The sequence below is a fragment of the Macaca nemestrina genome, unplaced genomic scaffold, assembly GCF_043159975.1.
Source record: "Macaca nemestrina isolate mMacNem1 unplaced genomic scaffold, mMacNem.hap1 Scaffold_52, whole genome shotgun sequence".
Taxonomy (NCBI): domain Eukaryota; kingdom Metazoa; phylum Chordata; class Mammalia; order Primates; family Cercopithecidae; genus Macaca; species Macaca nemestrina.
This window is the reverse complement of record NW_027257698.1, coordinates 145,303-164,347: the sequence shown is the minus strand read 5'-3', so window position 1 is coordinate 164,347 and position 19,045 is coordinate 145,303. Positions and strand designations below refer to the sequence as shown.

Sequence of the window (19,045 nt, the reverse complement as noted above, 5' to 3'; positions counted from 1 at the left end):
CGGATGCGGTGGCTCAAGACTGTAATCCCAGCACTTTGGGAGGCCGAGGCGGGTGGATCACGAGATCGGGAGATCGAGACCATCCTGGCTAACACGGTGAAACCCCGTGCCTACTAAAAATACAAAAAATTAGCCAGGCGTGGCAGCGGGCAGCAACTTGGGAGGCTGAGGCAGGAGAATGGCATGAACCCGGGAGGCGGAGATTGCAGTGAGCCGAGATCACGCCACTGCACTCTAGCCTGGGCAACAGAGCTAGACTCCGTCTCAAATTAAAAAAAAAAAACAAATACAATATTTTCTATTTTTTATATTAACTGGCATGTCTTTCACGCAACAAATCCAGTTCAGACCAGGCACACGTCATGTGCTCAGCCGCCGCATGTGGTGAGTGACAGAGACCATCCTGCATGTGTGTGCACTTTTTACTGCCTTTTTCTTGACCACAGATTCTACCCCCCGTTTCTCTGTGTATGCGGTGATTATTTGCTGAATATTACACATTGTGGGTAACTTGTTGACCACACTCAGGATCCCTAACCTCCCTCTGAAGCTTTCCAGCTCTTGTTTTAGCAGTTAGCACAGGCACGGCTGGGTCATCGTGACATGGGCAGGCTTGGTTGGATTCGCTGTTGGTGTGAATCTGTGGAGAGCTCCCATCCTGCACCCACTTGGGTCTCCCCCTCCTGGACGTGGTAAGATGGCCATGCTCCGCCCACACCTGAGCTCTCTCTGATCTCCCCCTCCCGGACATGGTAGGACGGCCATGCTCCGCCACACCTGAGCTCTCTCTGATCTCCCCCTCCTGGACGTGGTAGGGTGGCCATGCTCCGCCACACCTGAGCTCTCCCCGAGCTCCGCCTTCTGGACGTGGTAGGATGGCCATACTCCGCCCACACCTGAACTCTCGGCACCACGGTCTGCAGGTGTTCTCCAGAGGGCAAGTGTACTGTGGGTGCATCTCATTCATTCTCCTGCCCTCGCCCTCAGGTTCTGGCTGGTACAGCTGTGGTCACAGACTAAAAACAGCCACCTCATTCGTTTTGTGCAGTTTTACAGTTGTTTAGGGCAGATGGGTGATTTGGGTCCCTGTTCTCTCATCATGGCTAGAAGTAGTTTGGGCAAATTATTCTTTTATCTTTACATTCGGAAACTAAAGGAAAGTTTCACCCATAGAATACTAGCGTTGCGACAATCCTAATGAGAGTTTCTCCAGAAACTAGGATCCAGGTCAGCAGCCAGTCATTTCATAGAAGATAAACTTCAAGAACATTCTCTGAAGGGCAATGAAACTGAGTAAGATCTAACCACTGTTACCAACAACCAAGAAAAATAGGTAAGAAAATGCAGCTAAGATTTGGATCAAGTAAGTACGGTAATAAACATGCAAACTATCGCTAAGCACAAATAGGCTGGGAGTAAAAAATTTTTATGATATTGACATTTACGATTTTACAAAACTGCCCCATATGATATATCAAGAGGACTCCTGATGAAAATTTACAAGGGATGCTTTATGGCTGATATAAAACTGTTGGTCAAATCCAAATATTTCACAAAAATAACATTTCAAATAATATTCTTTTATATTTTGCAGACATCTGTACAAGGAGGTTATTCATCACACATGACCCAGTAACATTTGTCAGCGGTTGGATTCAATACGAGAAATAAGCAAATAACCGTAACCGCACTGTTTCTTCCATTTCAAAGTCTTTTCTCTTATACAAAGTGGTCAAGAAAAATGCCCGTTGCCTTACATACTGGTTAGTGCCAAAAATTTGGTTTAAAATATTTCAACCCTTGAAATATTTTACGTCCATGTTGTTAGTTACACAAAGAACACATACAAATACAATTATTTTGCCATAAGTTTTGGCAAATTATAACCATTAACTAAACAAACAGGAGTAAGCATGTTATTTTTGAGATAGGGTCTTGCTCTGTTGCCCAGGCTGGAGTGCAGTGGCACGATCATGGCTCACTGCACCCTGATCCTCCCACTCCAGCCTCCCGAGCAGCTGGGACCACAGGCACACACCACCATTCCTGGCTGATTTCTGTATGTTTTGCAGGGATGGGCTTTGGAATGTTGCCCAGGCTAGTCTCAAATGCTGGGAACTCAAGCAATCTGCCTGCCTTGGCTTCCCAAACTGCTGAGGTTAGAGGCATGAGCCACCATGCCTGGCCTAATCATTTTTAAAGAGTCTGCATTTATTATCGTTATTTTTTTCTAATTGAGATGGGGGTCTTGCTCTGTTGCCCCGGCTGGAGTGCAGTGGTGCCATCTCAGCTGACAGCAACCTCTGCCTCCCGGGCTCAAGTGATTCTCCCACCTCAGCCTCCCAAGTAGCTGGGACTACAGGTGCACACCACCAGGCTCAGCTAATTTTTTGTACTTTTGGTGAAGACAAGATGTACAAAAGGCATTTCTGTACATTTTGCCATGTTGTCCAGGCTGACCTTGAACCCTTGGGCTCAAGCCATACACCTGCCCTGGGTTCCCAAATTACTGGAGTTATAGGCATGAGCTATCGTGCCCAGTCCTTCATTATGTGCTGTGGCTTAATATTAAAATAAGGAAAGGGAGGAGCCCAAGGGAGCACGTTGGCAGAAAGGGCTCCCTTGTCAACAACTTGCTAGCATGGCATTCACTCCCTTGCCTGGCTGGCACTGCGTTCTTTAGATGAAGAACACGTTATGTGTCAATGAGAAACAGAAACAACATAGGAACACCCTGTCTCTACAAACACTTAAAAATTAGCTGGGTGTGGTGGCGAGCACCTGTGGTCCCAGCTGCTTGAGGTTGAAGTGGGAGGACCGCGTGAGCCCAGGTGGTCACAGCTGCAGTGAGCCAAGAGCTGCCATCATGATGCTGAATTCCAACCTTGGTGACAGAGCAAGACCTTGTCTCAAAACAAAAAGCAACGAAAACCCAAAATGATGCACTCTAAGTTCTGTCCTTTAAATTTCAGTACCTTCATTTGTAAAGGTATGTAAAGGTGAAACTCAGGAACTGCCTGTAGTAATGTGGACGTACGCTTGACCTCAGCTCTGATCTGAAGCACGTCCTTCTGTCTCACTGCTTGCCAAGACTAAGCTAAATTTCAGAAGTAAAAATACTCCCGAAAATGTTGTACATTTTCAACTATTCGTATTGTACCTTAAGTTTCTTTGGTATTGGAGCAAAAATACTGGGTCATTTAAAGTGATATGTAGCTTCAACGTGGGATGTAAGGTGATTCAGGTCCTTTGAGAAGACAAGCTTGCAACAACGGCATGAATAATGTTGGAATCAAAATCACAGAAACTAAACACCAAATAGCATAGGTTCAATCCGTGTCTCTAACAAGTATCTGGATAACTAAACTTTCTGCTTTACTTGGGTGTGAAGATCATGAAATCTAGTTTATAATTATTTGGGCAGAGAAAATAGAGAATTGGGGTAGTTACGTAAAATTCAAGATTAAAGAAAAGCAGTATTATATAGCAGAAATATAAATTGGCTATTACCTTCAGTAATTTAGATCAGGGGTTGGCAGGTCCCTGCACCAAATCTGGTCCGTTGTTCTTGTAAATAAAGTTTTATTGGTACACAGTCATACGCACACTTGCTGTCACCCATGGCTGAGGGCAGAGTTGAGTGGTTGTGAGAGACCTTATGGCCTGCAGGAACTAAAATACTAGCTGGCACCTTGCAGGCAAAGTTTATGACCTGATTCGGGTAGCTGCCTAAACTGTCCAATTCGCTTGTTCTAAAACAATCCAACAATGTAGCACACTTATCTGAAGATTTGAGAATATGCATGCAACAGCCTAATCAGAAGAAAAGTCCAATTCCACCCATAGGGTTACAAACTCTTCCCTTTTCCCTACAAGGAATTAAGTGAATAAAACTGTGTGAGATTTTACTGGTATGTATCATATGTATCAATCTTGATGAAAAGTTAAAAATGTGTATTTATACAGATACATAGTGTTACTTTTCATGCACTGTTTTCGGACTTCTGGTTCACAAAATCTGCATTTCTGCACCATGATTTTGAAGGCAAAAACCCAACTTCTGGGCTAGCGGTCAATTCTGTAGGCGCCCAGCATGTTCAGGAGGCAGCGTCGGGGAGCGTGTCCCTTACCTGGAGGGGTGTAGGCGTCCATGGAGGTCTACACGACCAGGGACCTGCGTTTGGAAGGCACAGGCACCGCCATCTTCTGCTCTTTGTGTCTGGCCAGAGCCGCCTGGACAGCTTCCGTGTGGACGTCTGAAATGGAGAGAGCTCAGTCACTCAGTTCTCAGCTTAGGTCCCAGAGGCCAAGCTGCACCCTCCTCTCTGTCCCCGCAGCACGGTTCATCCACCTTCTGAAACTCACCAACAGATGGGTGGGTGAGGAAAGAAAATCAGTGTTTACAGTTCCATAAAGACATTAAAATTTATTCACAGACTTTTAATTATTCATTTTATTACTGTAGAATCCATATCCGCAAGCAAACACTGGGTGTAAACTGCACTGAGATTTTTCTTTTTAGGGTGAATGCACCTTGATCTTTGGAGATTCTTTGTAGGTCACACGTTTGAGCCTCCAAATCCTTTCACTGTACCGTTGAGAGGCGTGTGCACGCCTCGCACCCCAACTCACACAGCCCCGGTCGCAGCTCAGCTCAACACCGGCCATGGGCCAGGACTGTGTTGGCTATGGATATGGTTTGGCTGTGTCCCCACCCAAATCTCAACTTGAATTCTACATCCCAGAATCCCCATGTGTCGTGGGAGGGACTTAGGGAGAGGTAACTGAATCACTGGGTCCCGTCTTTCCTGTGCTATTCTCGTGATAGTGAATAAGTCTCATGAGATCTGATGGCTTATCGGGGTTTCCGCTTTTGCTTCTACCTCGTTTTCTCTTGCTGCTGACATGTAAGAAGTGCCTTTCGCCTCCCACCATGATTCTCAGGCCTCCCCAGCCATGCGGAACCGCAACGCCAACTAAATCTTTTTCTTCCCAGTTTCGGGTATGTCTTTATCAGCAGCATGGAAATGGACTAAAACAACCATTAAGACATTTTGTGGCTAGTAACCCATTACATTAATTCCACACATTCACTGAATGCCTTCTCTGTAAGTCCCTACGGGTTGGGGTCGCAGTGGTGATAAGGCAGACAGTCTCATGGCATCTCACGCAGGCCACTTCTTAAGGGATGAGACAAGTGATAGATGGGCTAGAGAATTAAAGCAGAGACAGATGCAGCAGCAACTCCAAACTGTGAAGCCAGGGAAGAACCCTCTTAACACAGAATCAGAACAACAGGAATGAAACATACCGGCTGTCAAGACGAGAATCTTCGAGACACAGGCAAAAATCCGCTCAAAGGCCCTAAACTGTCAGTGAGAACGGTGTTAGCAGAATAAAACCACCACCACCAAAAATGGCCAGCGTGAGTGAAGACGAGTTGGGGCAGTTTTCTCTGAAGCTGCGAGAATGATCCCACTGAAAGAGAATCAGACGTGGCTTTCTGGCTTAAAACCCCCAAGCTGCCACCTGAGACAGGACCCAGACCCTCAGCATCACGCCCACAAGCAGCTCATCGCACTGCTTGGTCTTGTCAGCCTTTGTGCACACTTCTCTCCCTAACTAGATAAAGAGCCTGGTCATCTGGCCACTATTTCTAATTCCCAGGTCAAAAACCATTATGTGACTGACTTGGCTCATGGCCGAAAACTGAAGGGATCAATGAGGTGACAGTCCACTCACTTGCACAAATCGCTTTTTGTTTTGCATATTCTCCGTTTTAAACTTTTTGGATGTAATTTCAAAGACACAGAAAATCTGCAAGACCAGCGTAGTGAATTTCCACATAACTTACCAGGCTCAACTTAGGCCCAACTGCTCCTATCTTACATCACTGCTTTCCCCCCTCCCCCATGAATTTTCTAAGTCAAATGAAAATAAATATCAGATACTATATATCCTTCCATACCTAAATGTTTCAACGTATTTCCTAAACACAAGGATATGCTCTCACATTCACTTTCCTCAAGATCCGGAAATTTAACTGTCATATACAAAGTTCACTTTCAAATGCTGTCAACTGTCTCCATAATTTTCTTACTTTGTCTTCTTCTACGATCCAATCCAGGATGATGAATTGATTTGTCATGTGATTTTTACCCGTCCAGCATCCAAGTTTCTCAGGTTTTGTGTTTCCTGAAATTGGAAATGTTAAAGAATACAGGTCAGTTATTTCACAGCTTGTCCTTTATTTTGGTATCTTCCGGACTAGACTCAGGAGTATGCATTTTAGCAGGGACACCGCAGAAGTCTGTCTTACGTGACAATGTTAACATCGGCAACTCAGTGAAGGTGGTGCTTAAGTGCCTCCAAAGCAAAGATGCTACTTCTCGCGTTGAAATTAAGATTTGGGAGGAGACACCCTGACACTATGTTCATATTCTGTTTTCCATGAATTCTCCACTACTAGTTTTAGCATCCACTGATTTCCTGTCATTCCTTCTAAATCATTAGATCTTCCATATTCACTGAAAAATAATTTTATCTTTCAGCATTCATTTACATATGTTCATATATACTCACGGAGTCTGGCTTCGTGGGTTATGATTCATAGTTACAATGGTTTGTTCTGTTGCTCAACTGGTCCCAGATTTGACACCGGATTCCCCAGCCCTTAGACCAGGGCTCCTTCTAGTGAAGAACGGAGTTTGGAAGCTAAGAGTGGGCACCGGGTGCTGCTGGGCATTGCCGGCAAGTAGAACACACACACGCATGTACACGCATGTGCACCCACACCCATCCACAGGCACTTCTATCCCTGTCTACATCTGTCGGGAGCCACCAGCTGATACTTGTACCTCCTGCTGCAACCTAATCCCACGTGATCCATTCCAGGCTTTGGCCTTTTCTTATTTCTACCTCTTACCAAGAAAGAAACCTGGCACCTGCAGCACTCAATATATTCACTGATTTATTAAGCTTATTTGCTTAAGTCTGGAGATACAGAAATGCTTTCAGAATTGCTATCTAATACCACGGTGAAAAATCTATCGAGTTCAGTGCTCATTTGTAATTATTTTTTCATTGTTTTTTTGGAAGGTAGGGAGTACAAAGTATACACAGTGAAATGTTCAGATCTTGAGTACACTTGGCGCATTTCGATAAATGGAAATCTATTACCCTAATCAAATCTTTTGCATCAAAGTTCCCACAAGTCCCCTCCCAGTCAATCCCAGCCCTCAAGAGACAGCCACTGTTCATTCTCGAGGAGTGTTCTTGGCGCTCTTCCGTCACCCGAGACTCGCATAGATTCTCCATTGTCACATGGACTCCACGGCGTGGTGTTCACTCTCTGCTCAGTTCAAGGCTCCTGGAACTCATCCCCGTTGTCTGTTTTGGTTTCAGCATTTTGTACGTTTTTCCTGCTGGGAACTAGGACAATGTATGAATATATCAGAATTTGCTCATGTTTCTCCAGATGAGAGAGATTTATGTTGTTTCCAGTTCTTGGCTATGACAATTTACTCTGGAGATAATGTGCATTCTTTTACAAGGACACACATTTTCTGCTCTCCTTGGTGAACGTCTACAGCATACCTGCTGGGCCATATGGTAAGTGTACACATTTTAAAGAAACTGCCACATTTGCTGAAGTGGCTGTGCCATTTTAAGTCTCCATCAGTCTGAGATCCAGTCTGTCATATCTTCACCAGCACCTGCTACTGTCCTCCCTTCTCCACTCTTGTGAAGGGGAACCTCGTGGGTTTAAGTTGTACTTACCCAATGACTCCCTGGTGAGCACCTCTCATGGGCCACTGGGCATCTGTATACATCTGTTGCGAAGAGTCCATCTTGCATGCTTGCAAAATTCACACCATTTCTGGTTGTTTGTACATTTCCTAAAATGTTCTAAATAAGGCCCTGTGTCTTCTGTACATCAAGCATCTCCCCCTGCTTCCAAGTCTTTATGCCTTTTAGTTCTCCTAACTAACTTCACGGACGAGGGCCCCAGTGTGCACCATGCGAACCTGAAGCACGGAGAATGGCCATGCTCCCGACACCCCTGACTGTGGGCAGAGCTCCCCGGCTGCCACCACCGAGGAGGGGGGTCAGCTCTTGTTTTTCAGGAGTGGCGTTTATCAAATGGAGAAAGTTCCCTTCTGTTCCTGATGTGATAGGAAATTCGTATAAGGACTATTAAATTTCAACAGATGTTTTCCAGTGTCTACCGGGAGGATAAAATGGGTTTTCTGCTTTATTTTTTGTTAATGTGGTGAATTACATTGATTTTTGAATGATGAGCCAAATGTGCAATGCAAAACTACAGATCATGAGAACAAACTCTAAGTGTTCATGGTATTCTTATCCCTTTTACATATTTCTGGGTTTGATTTAGTAAGAATTTGTTCAAAGCTTTGGCATCTGTATGTCAACAAGAGTGAAAGGCGTGAGATTTTGCCTCACATGCAAACTAACAAAGGGGGCCAGCACCACCCCAATGCACTGAAAGAGCCAGGACATTTCCCGGCCAGAAACAAAGGGCTTGTCACACAGAGTGGGGCAGCAGGACCCACTCACCCCTGTCGATATTCAGGATCCCACAGTGGGGCAGCAGGACCCACTCGCCCCGGTCAATACTCAGCAACGTCCTGTATCCCTGTACAACGACAAGATGTTATTTAGGCAAAACAAAATTAACGATCATGTAAAGAACTGCTTACATTTTTCTCTTCTGAGAAAATTTGTTTTTAGCAACCATGGCTCTCAAGGCACTCACTTGCACATTATACATAATACTGCTTGTGGCCAAAGTCATGGTACCTTCCTATTCTTATTTACCAAGAGTTCTGAAAGGTGAGTATTTTAAAGAGAAAAGAGGTATGTGGCTTACCCCAGGCTAAGGAGTGAGTTAGCTGGACAATTCTTGTGAAATATGTGCTTTTTCTAATTAGAAAATCTGAGAACAAGGTATCAGTGTGAGTCTGTTATCTCCATGAAGGAGTGAAATGGATGCTGGGAAATTGAAGGAGCTTCAGAACGGGAATCTCACAACCTCAAATGGGGAGACCAGCAATTGGGAAAGCAGTCACTCTGATTCATGGAGTTTTCGGAGATTCACGTCCACTCCGTCCTGCATTTGAGCGACTTTTCTTCTTGTGATGTGGACCCGATAGAAGAGAGGTCCCACGTAGACATTCGGCATTTGTGAGGGTCTGGCACCGTGACTCACTTCTACAGATTTAACATGTTTGTGTATAAATTACAATGGCTCAACTCTATAAAAACTGATAGCAGTTATGGATCAATTCCCTCGTTTCTCACTTGGGCCACACTTCCTGTTTCTGCAAGAACATATCGCTTGGCTAGAAGGCACGATGTTGACATTGAAAGGAAAAAGGACCTTGTATAAAAATGATGTAGAGAATTCTTCTCAAAGGCCACTGGGACACACACTGTGTTGGTGACCAGCTGTCTACCGGCGCGGCAGCGAGAGAGACAGAGCTGCACGCGTGAGCAGTCACAGCTCCCGTGACCCACACCAAGACCCCCAGGGTGATGAAAGGCCAACCAGCAGCCTTGGAACGTACACTTCCTTCCCAAAATAGCTTCCCGAGAAACAACAAACAGTGATAATTGCAGGCATTTCTATGACTGGGAAGCAAGAAACCCTCCCAGTCCTGTTCCTTCTACACCACATCCAGAACAGGCGTACACCCGGTGTAGAAAGCTCCCAAGGCCTGAACAGATCATTCGATTCTAATTCAGACTGACCTAATCTCTGCAGTGCAGTCCTACAAACAGACTTTCCAAAAGTTACCAAACCACTACCTCAAACCTCATGCTTTCTCTGCTTCGAAAGAGGACATGCGGCTCGGTTTATACAGCCACCAGAACACACACAGGGTATTATCTTATTGCCCTTCAGTGCCAAGAAGAATCCTGTGGTCTCTCACAGTAAAAACAAAACCACATCCACCACAACCCAGCTTTTCAAGTTGCAGGGAGTTTTACAGCCTCTTTCTATGTCGTCTTCCTTTTTGCCCCAAACTGGATATTCTTTTTACTTTCTCCTTATTTCCTGAATATAATTTGATCAATATAATCAAAGTGCTTGTGTTAGAAGCAACTTTACTTAAAAAGAATTCAAAGAAGTACATCAAAATATTAAGAGTAGCCATTTCAGGGTGACAAGAGAACAATATATTGTTTTTGTTCATTATTTCCAACATTTGCGAAGTTTTTTGCCTTGAGTGTAGTCACTTTTGCAATCAGAGGTTACAGTGCTTGATGGAATGAGGCCATGAAGCGCACACACCACCGAGTTTCTAACACAGAGCAATCTGTGAGGAAGGATGGAGACACAGGAAAGGTTCATTTTAAAGCAATGCAGGTGTTTTCTTTATAAAGGCAAAAGACATTTTTTAAAGTGTTTGCATCATACACAAGTCTGCTAAATTTGGTCAAGAAACAGAGAAAACAGTAACAGAAGAACACTTTAGCCCACAAGGAGACCAGCACACCCAGCTCGAGACCACTCCAGATGAGGCGTGGAGAGTGGTTTCCTCACAGCTGACCCACAGGATCGGGTAACACAAGCAGAAGGGAAACATGGGGACCACAGAGACATCAGACTGTGGACTTCATAGCAAGAGACAGCAACACAAACTAGCGGAGTAATTAAAAACTATGGTAAAAAGAGGTCCACATTCTATTTTAACCTGAAATCAGTGGCACGGGGACCACCACACCACCCTGCAGTTGCCTCCTCCCTCCCCCACACACAGCAGCCTCCTGGGACAACATCCTACTTCCAACTTGCAGTTGCCTCCCGTCCCACCCCCCCACAGTGGCCCCCTACAACATCATCCTACTTCCACCCTGCAGCTGCCTCCCATCCCCAACACACAGCAGCCTCCTGGGACAACCTCCTACTTGCCGGCCACAGCCTGGAGCCCCCAAAGCATGGAGGGGCTTAGCGAGCCACACAACATTCCCCCTTCACACCTGGGAAGTCAGCTCCTCACTGAAGTGGGTCCTGCGCCCGCCAGCTGTGCACGATCAGAGGTGTGAGGTTATGGACCTGGTCACCCACTGTGCAGAGAGGCGTGAGGTCATGGACCTAGTCGCCCGCTGTGCACGATCAGAGGTGTGCAAGGTTCCAGACCTGGTCACCTGCTATGCACAATCAGAGGTGTGAGGTGATGGACCCGGTCACCCGCTGGGTATGAATAGAGGTGTGGGTGGTTAGTGACCTGGTCACCAGCTCTGCACAATCAGAGCCATGCGAAGTTACAGACCTGGTCACCAGCTGCACCCAATCAGAAGCTTTTGAGGTTAGGGACCTGGTCACCTGCTGTGCACAGAAGTGTGAGGTTATGGACCTCGTCACCCGCTGTGCATGATCAGAGGTGGGCCAGGTTAGGGACCATGTGCGTGGTGATGGACCTGATCAGCAGCCAAGACACCTGACGTTTCCAGTGTCATCCCGGCTTCTTTCAAAACTGGAAAAGTCTTCAGATATTTCCCAAAAGCTTGTCCATCTTTGAAAACGATATGCGTGTGCACAGGTGATACCGATGACTGAAGATTGAAGTTGAGAGCATTCCAGCCCCATGCCCATGTCCCATCCCATCTGCGAAAACTTGAGCACAAACATCTCCCTCTCTGAAGCTCCCTGAACCCTGTGGCAGGCCTGAGACTCAGGTCCAGTGTCCTGTCAGTTACACTGAACAAAATGTAATTCAACACTGGCCATGGGCCCTGTGCTTTAAAAACCACATATAAATCTCCCAAAGAACTACAATCTATGAAAGCTTTCATGGCTAGTATTTTAGGAAGACTGATCAGTCTTGACCTAAATCAAAGCCGACACTGCCCAAATTCACTCTAACCCCAGCTTCGTGCACAGGCAGCCATCGCCTGGCCGTCAGGGTGACCAGCAGCCTGGGCACAGACAGGACCAGCGCCGGTCCCTCCCTGCACCTTAAGGGGGCTTCTGAGCTGCTGTCCATGATCAGTGATGGTGACGCCCAGAGCAGCTTTCCGGGAAAGCAGTAAACCTTTCAGGTCCTCACCTCACGAGGATGGCCATGTATAAATCAACCGCCTTTGTTACTGCCCTGCCATTCTCAAAGAGGGGATGGGTTAAACTTCTTTATCCACATGCCCAACACAAGGCACACCTGCTCCAGCACGAGGCTCATCTACTTGATCCCGGGAAACTCACACAACCCACAGAGGCCGCACACAATCAGAGGCCGCGCACAATCCGAGACTGAGCACAATCAGAGACCACACACAGAGACCACACACAATCAGAAACCACACACAGAGACCCACACAATCAGAGGCCACAAAGAGGCCAGAGGCCACAATCAGAGACTATACACAATCACAGGATGTGCACAATCAGAGGCCATGCACAGTCTCTGCAACCTCATCAGAAACTGTTTCTGACCATTCACCTGAGGCCACCAAGTTTAAATGAGAGGCCCAGGTTTTAAAAGACAGCAGGAGTTCTCTGAAGGCAAACTCCGTGCATTCCACCATCAGCATCATTTGTGCCTGTCACGGTCAGGAAGAACCACAACCACGTCTCGGTGCCCTTGCAGTGCAGGGCGCTGCGTTTCTCCCCCTTTCCAAACCCGCGGCGGCTCCTGGCGACCCAGCGCCTCTGCTCAGCCACACGCCCCCAAGGCCTTCCTCCCTCACCCCACAGGGGAGCTCCCGCAGCCGGGCTATCTGGCTCATCACTCCGATTCAGTCACTTACACCCTCATTCCAGGCTGAAAATCTCTTCTGAAAATATCCAAATCTTACCCACGTCAGGCTCCATCTTTTCCCCAGAGCTCCTCATCCCCTCCAGAGCAGCAGCCCTGGTGCCCGTGCAGCCGGGGCCTGTGGGCAGATCCGTGGGCTCAGAATGCCCAGCCCCTCAGCCCCTCTGTGTGTCCCCTTACTCCCTGCTCCCTGGCGTTAATGCCCTCCGTCTTCGATTTCCTGATACGCAAAAGGGGGTTAATTCTAAGAGTGCTAACCGAACTGGATCACTTAACACCATGTCGGGCCCAGAATACCCCTTGATCAATGACAGGTATTGCTGCGCTGTTACCATTGCGCTGGGTCCAGGTTTCCTGTGAGCCCTTTAGGCTCTTTGCCGTAAAGGCCACTCAATGGTCCTGTCCAAGCCTGTCTGTGGCAGATGGACAGGTGAGTGGCCGATGCACACGTGTGATGCTGAATGGGATCATGCAAAGCTGGCCCCGCGTATTGTGGTCAACGTAAGAAAAAGGTCGCTCATGCTTGCTTGCTGCTGCCCTGCGGTGTCCAGAAGGAGCCGCTTAAAGGCAACTGCGCCGCACCTACCTTCTTGGAAGGAGACGGCAAGACCAGATTGGCTGGAGCTGGGAAGTTGTGCCCTACAGATCAGGGCTGCGTAACCCAGGGAAGGCATCACTCGAAACACGTGCTGGAGGGCAGCCAATCCGACCCGACCGTCCACCTCCAGGGTCAGCCATGGGACTCCACTTGATGTGTCATCCTGATCACCCCTCACAGAGCAAATGAGCCTTTGACTTCAGCCTGTCCTAGGTACAACACCGACTCCCACCTCCCACGTCCTGAACCAGCCTGTTCCGGGGATTGCTGTGGAGGTAGAGGAGCAGGCCCAAGACATCTAGTGGCATTTCCTGGCAAGGACACTCACCATGCTCGACCATAAAACTCGGGTCAACTGGTTTTCGGAGGGACTGTAATTTACTTGTGGCACGCATGGATACTGATTGACCCAGGGAGGGGCACGGAGGAGGCTGAAGGAAAACCCATGGTGACTGCGCCAGGCATTCCCGCACACACCGACATCTTCAGACTAGGGCGGCGTCCTAGTCTTACAATCAAACCGAAAGCCCAGAGAAACTAGGGACCTTGTCCAAGACCAGCAACAGGTATGTGGGCAGCTGGGATTCAACTAAGTCCTTTCCTGGATCCATCCACGCTGCTCCCTGCCCCCACTCCCACCACCCCGCCATGGCCCCCGATAGACACAGCAGGTCTGAACATCAGGCACCCCGCACGCAGAGTACGGAGCAGAGCCGGCTTCCGCAGTGGGATCTCACACACATCCCACTCCCCTTCTTGCCGAATGCCTCGGGACTCTGTGCGGTCAAGTCTGCAGATGTGGCCTCACTCTGCGCTAGGAGATCTGGGTGGCCGGCAGCGTTTTGCAGAGTGCTCCTCCAGACGGGGCTCGTCGGCTGATCCATGAGACACAGGACACCTGAGAGAAGGGCCGACAAACCCCACAAAGTCGCTCCCAACATGGAGAGGAGAGGACCACAGCGGGGCTCTCGCAGTCCACGCTTTGGACAGGTCTTGCTGCAAACTGTGGTGCTCGTCAGGCGCGAGGAAGTTTCCCAGGGCAGGAGCTCTAAGTGACACAGCAAAAGCGACACAGGCGATGCAGCAGGATGTACTTCAGCTCAGGGCTCAGGAACCACGGGGTGCAGCGTGGCCTACAGCAAACCAGACACATCAGAAGCCAATGTCCCACCTTTTACATTCAGTGACATTGAACGGAGGGAGTTATCTGTAGCAATCATCTTCCTGGGGGACCCGTACAGCACGGATGACCACCGACACTGACCACGAGTCCTTCCTAGGTCCTTGGGGCTACCCCACTTTACACGCACGGTTCCATGCACAAATCTACGCGTGGCAGTTGTTAGCCCCAGCTTAGAGATTAGGAAAACGCTGCTGGAAAAGCTAAGTGAGAAAATCAGACTTCAGCACACCTGCCATCTCCAAGACCACTACTGCTCTATGTGCTAGGGTCTCAAGGGTTGGGTGTGTGGCATTTTAAGTGACTAATTGTAGGTGATTTTCTTCTCTCCTACACCTGTTTAGCCTGAACGTGCACGTACATGCTCTGCTGCAGGTGCACTGCCGTATGTAGACCAGCAATGCTCTTTCCTGCCTCGGGTTCTCGTCACTGCCTTCCGGAAAATCTCACCTGCTTTACAGCCAAGCCAGGTAGGCCTGGTCAGCCGCACAGTGAAACTCCTGCAGTGTCAGAGCTAAGTGCTGGCTGAGACTTTAACAGCGAAGACAGTGGAGTAATGGGGATAAACTGAGCAAAACTGTATTGTAACGCGGATGAACGTCTAGAAGCAAAAGAAACTGACACCCCTGAGAGCAGGCGACTGTCTCTTACTATGATGTTAATAGCAGCTTGCTATTTCCAGTGTCTCCGTGTGCCAGGGTTTCCAGTCAGCGTTTGTGTTTATCTGCTCTTGGGCTACCTGATCAAACCTCTGCAGAGATCAGGGATATCTAAATTGACCCAGTATCTGCAGGCTGGCTGCTCAGAGGCCGTGGTGTGGAACGGCCAGGACATCGCTTAGTCATACGGGGCACAAGCACGTCCCTTGCCACTCCTGTCTTTCTGTTTCATCAAACCCTCTTTTCTCCTGAATATTGACCATAGCAAAGTCATTAGCCTTCGAGATGCATTTGAAACATCAACTTGCTTTGTTCAAGAGGTTTAAGACACACTTAAGTCTTTCTTGCCATGCTCAACACACACAACCGGCCATTTCTGAAGTCAGTGTTTCTGGAACAAAAGCCTTGGCCTGCCCCAGTGAACATTCACACTGAGCACACTGTCGCAAGGCTGCTTGGCCAACCAGCAGGGGGCAGGAGAGAGCTGCAGGGGCCACGTGGGGTCCCTGCAAACCAGCCTCACTCCCTCAGTCAAGCGCGGTGCCTCCTGCCAATCCAGCGGCTTCCTCCAAGGGGAAGAGGCCTCTTCAGCTGCTACTGCACTGATTTCAGACGGCTCAGCCAATGGGGCAACAGATTCAACAGAGTTCTATGTTGTTTAAGGAAAACTTCTGTTACCAGGCAACCTTAGTACCATATTCAACGTAAAATAACCAACAACATTGTTTTCAAAACAACATGCTACTAGTGCCTTATCCTTCAATGCTGCTTAAACACGGAAAAGTATGAGGAAAAAAGAGCATGGCACTTACTTCTTAAAAAATAACACCTCTTCCAGGTTATTTTTACCCCTATCATAAAGACTTAGAACTATAGATTCCCTACAGGAATGTGGAGTGGGGTTGGATCCCCACACTGACCCAGACTCACCCCAGGTCAGTCATCCCCCCACCACGGGGTTCACACCTCTCCAGGCCCTGTCACCTCATCAAGGAAAGGTGGCGTCTCTGAGCTCTCTTCGCAGGAAGCACCCGAACGGGAGCTAGAGACACAGACACACCCACAACTACTTTGAAATCCTAAACATATTTAAGGACTTCATTATTAGTTTTTTAAAACTGTGAGAACAAAGTGACCCTGGTTTTAACCTCTCTGCCACAATAACACCGTGTACATCTGTCTTTTGCTATTTGTTCCTTCTCCAGCAGCTGCTGCCTGGCTGGCCGACTGCAGAAGAACAGCCTCTGGTACTCCCGGGAAGCCCTCGGTAAAAGCGTGAACACCACGATCACGTCTCAGGACGCCGCACATGTTAGGGTCGCCCACAGACCGCCATTCCCAGTGCCTAGAAGGCACTGAACGGGCCTCCTGCTCTTTGTAAATGTCAACTTTCCTAAGCTAAGTTTTGTTGAAAATTTTTAACTGCAGTCCACACGTACTTCTTTGTGTCTTGTTTTTATCCTAGAGGAATACTTTTATGGAAAATTAAGCTTGCAAGGTTGAAGGATTTTCTGAAAGTCGACTCCTAATCCTGGAAGAAAAAAAAAAAATGGGCCAAATGTGGTGCTCACGCCTGTAATCCCAGCAGTTTCGGAGGTTGAGGCCAGGAGATTGCTTGAGCCCAGGAGCTCGAGACCAGCCTGGAAAACATGGCAAAACCCTGTCTCTACTAAAAATACCAATAATAATAATAATAAAGCTGGGCATGGTGACGTGTGTCTAGTCACAGCAACTCAGGAAGCTGAGGTGGGACGATCACCTGAGCCCAGGAGGTGAAGGCTGCAGTCAGCCCAGATTTGCATCACTGCACTCCAGCTTGGGCGACAGAGTGAGACACCGTCTCGAAAAAACGAAAAGCAAAAACAACTGTATAAATTATAGAAGGGAGCTGGCCAGGCGCAGTGGCTCACGCCTGTAATCGCAGCAATTTGGGAGGTCGAGGTGGGCAGATCACCTGAGGTCAGGAGTTTGAGACCAGCCTGGACACTATGGCAAAACCCCATCTCTAATAAAAATACAAAAATTAGCGGGGCATGGTGGTGGGTACCTGTAATCCCAACTACTGGGGAGGCTGAGGCAGGAGAATCACTTCAACCCTGGAGGCGGAAGTTGCAGTGGGCCGAGACTGCGTCACTGCACTCCAGCCTGGGCAACAAGAGTGAGAGTCCACTTCAAAAAATAAAAATAAAAATCAAGGGAGCTAATGTTTTTCATTTAAAGGAAGGGAGAAGAACATTCAGTATTTATACCTCTCAAGCACACATCTCCAGTGGTGTCCTAAAGTATTCAAGATACACATTCCTACAAATATAGCTCAAAACTACTCACCAAGTTACATGCTAAAAGCACATGCATTGTAAGAATGCTACATTATATTTTTTGAGCATCTGTATCCAATATTTTAGCATACTGGCAGTTTTCCCTTCAGGTGCTGTATGCCTAAATTATTACATGTTTAGTCCTTCATTTTAGAATTTATGACTATTATGCTTTAGGCAATAAACATAAGCTACTAAATTAATGACTTAGGGGAAAAGTTACTAAGTTAACTTGGAAGTTAAACTTTGCAAACTGAATTTGTTGGACCTCATTCAAGCTAGATGATCAGTTTTTTAAATTGTTTCCTGTGTGTTTCCCTCCAGGATGGAAATAGCTTCACTCTCATCCACTGTGCACACTGCAGCCCACGCCTCTCGTCCACCGCGCCACACTGCAGCCTGCAATTCACCCTGTACCAGGCTTTCCACACCGTACCTGAAAGTCACTAAGTATAACCAAGAAGGAAATGAAAAGCAGATAAATGACCTCCACCCCTACATCCAGCATGCAAATGTTAAACATTCATCAAAGTAAAACCAAAATCCCATGTTAGCTCACGATTGTAACTGGTAGAGTTATGTGCATGGCAATTTAAAAAGTCTAGTTAAGTAAAAACCTAATTGAGACTCTCAAGAAAGACATCTGCAAAGATTGACAGTGAGGAGAGGACTTCACTCTGCATCCAGCCTGTTCTGGAAGCCACGGCCAAATATCAGGTTGTATAGATCCGAAAAGCAGGAAAAAACAAGTGTCGAAAGGTGTACAGTCTCAGCAATGTACAAATTCGATGTAGGATGCTCAGAAACCTTGAATTTCCAATCAGGAAACAGCAGCATGAGCAAGTTTCCCAGCAGTGCCCACTTTCTACCTACGGCACGTGTAACAGTTACGCTGGCCACCTCCGGGGGAACAGAGGCTTCCTGGTCACATTCGCTCTGGCAGCCACACAGCTGGCCCCGCCAAACACCTGTCTAATACTGAGGAACCACTCTCTCCCTGGGCTTTGCTCACTCTAGCCAGGAGAGCATATTTACAGAGTACTTTACTGAGTCCTCGTTCAATGCGTCAAGCTTGTTGAAGGCAGGGCAACCCCATTCCTGGCCCAATTAAGTGAACTGAGCAGAGCAAATGCCTCCAGTTGGACGGCACTCAGTCACGACAGCAGTGGCCACTGTTCACAGGGCGCTGGCTTCGTGCCGAGAACAGTTACAAGCGTCTTCTCTCTGTCCGAGGAATGTGCACTGCAACCCTGTGGGGCCGTTTGCAACGTCCACCAGAGTTCTGAGGCAGCCAAGTCCAGGCTGTCCGTGGGCCTCGCCACATGGCCGTCCACATCCCCTGCAGATCAGACCTCACTGCAGGGACCACGGGTTCCAGGGCTGCCTTGAGGCACATGCTCCCTTCACCACCTCCTCCTGGCCCCTGACATCAACCCTCACCACTGCTGCCAACACTTGATTTTCTCATGGCTCCTGAGGGGCCTGTTCTGCCCTTCCCTGCTCCCTGCGTC

The 19,045-nt window shown here is 47.8% G+C and overlaps 2 protein-coding genes and 1 long non-coding RNA gene across 16 annotated transcripts in view; 2 read left to right on the top strand and 1 right to left on the bottom strand.

Annotated features, from left to right (window-relative positions):
- The window catches only part of LOC139361485 (disco-interacting protein 2 homolog C-like), a 225,944-nt gene that overhangs the window by 64,354 nt on the left and 142,545 nt on the right, over positions 1–19,045 (bottom strand). For 5 of the 13 annotated variants that reach the window (XR_011619036.1, XR_011619035.1, XM_071090076.1 and 2 more), the window contains exons 1-3: positions 6,101–6,428; positions 5,121–5,478; positions 4,131–4,256 (exon numbers count right to left, since the gene is read on the bottom strand). Coding sequence is in view for 11 of the 13 variants with exons in the window: in XM_071090076.1 (XP_070946177.1) it covers positions 4,131–4,152 (22 nt within the window). In the remaining 2 variants the exon portion in view is untranslated. Of the gene's footprint in view, positions 1–4,130; positions 4,257–5,120; positions 5,479–6,100; positions 6,429–8,577; positions 8,657–19,045 lie in introns of those variants that run through there. The other 8 variants (XM_071090068.1, XM_071090069.1, XM_071090073.1 and 5 more) reach the window with 6 other exon arrangements.
- Positions 1–19,045, top strand: part of LOC139361484 (sterile alpha motif domain-containing protein 1-like) — a 258,949-nt gene that overhangs the window by 214,286 nt on the left and 25,618 nt on the right. The window lies entirely within an intron of this gene.
- LOC139361486 (uncharacterized) lies at positions 859–18,278 on the top strand. Of its 2 annotated transcripts, none has more exons than XR_011619038.1 (3): positions 859–1,333; positions 1,595–1,763; positions 4,046–4,106. It is a non-coding gene; the product is annotated as an uncharacterized lncRNA (long non-coding RNA). The 2 variants fall into 2 exon arrangements; XR_011619037.1 differs by lacking the exon at positions 4,046–4,106 and adding an exon at positions 17,859–18,278 and having other exon boundaries at positions 860–1,333.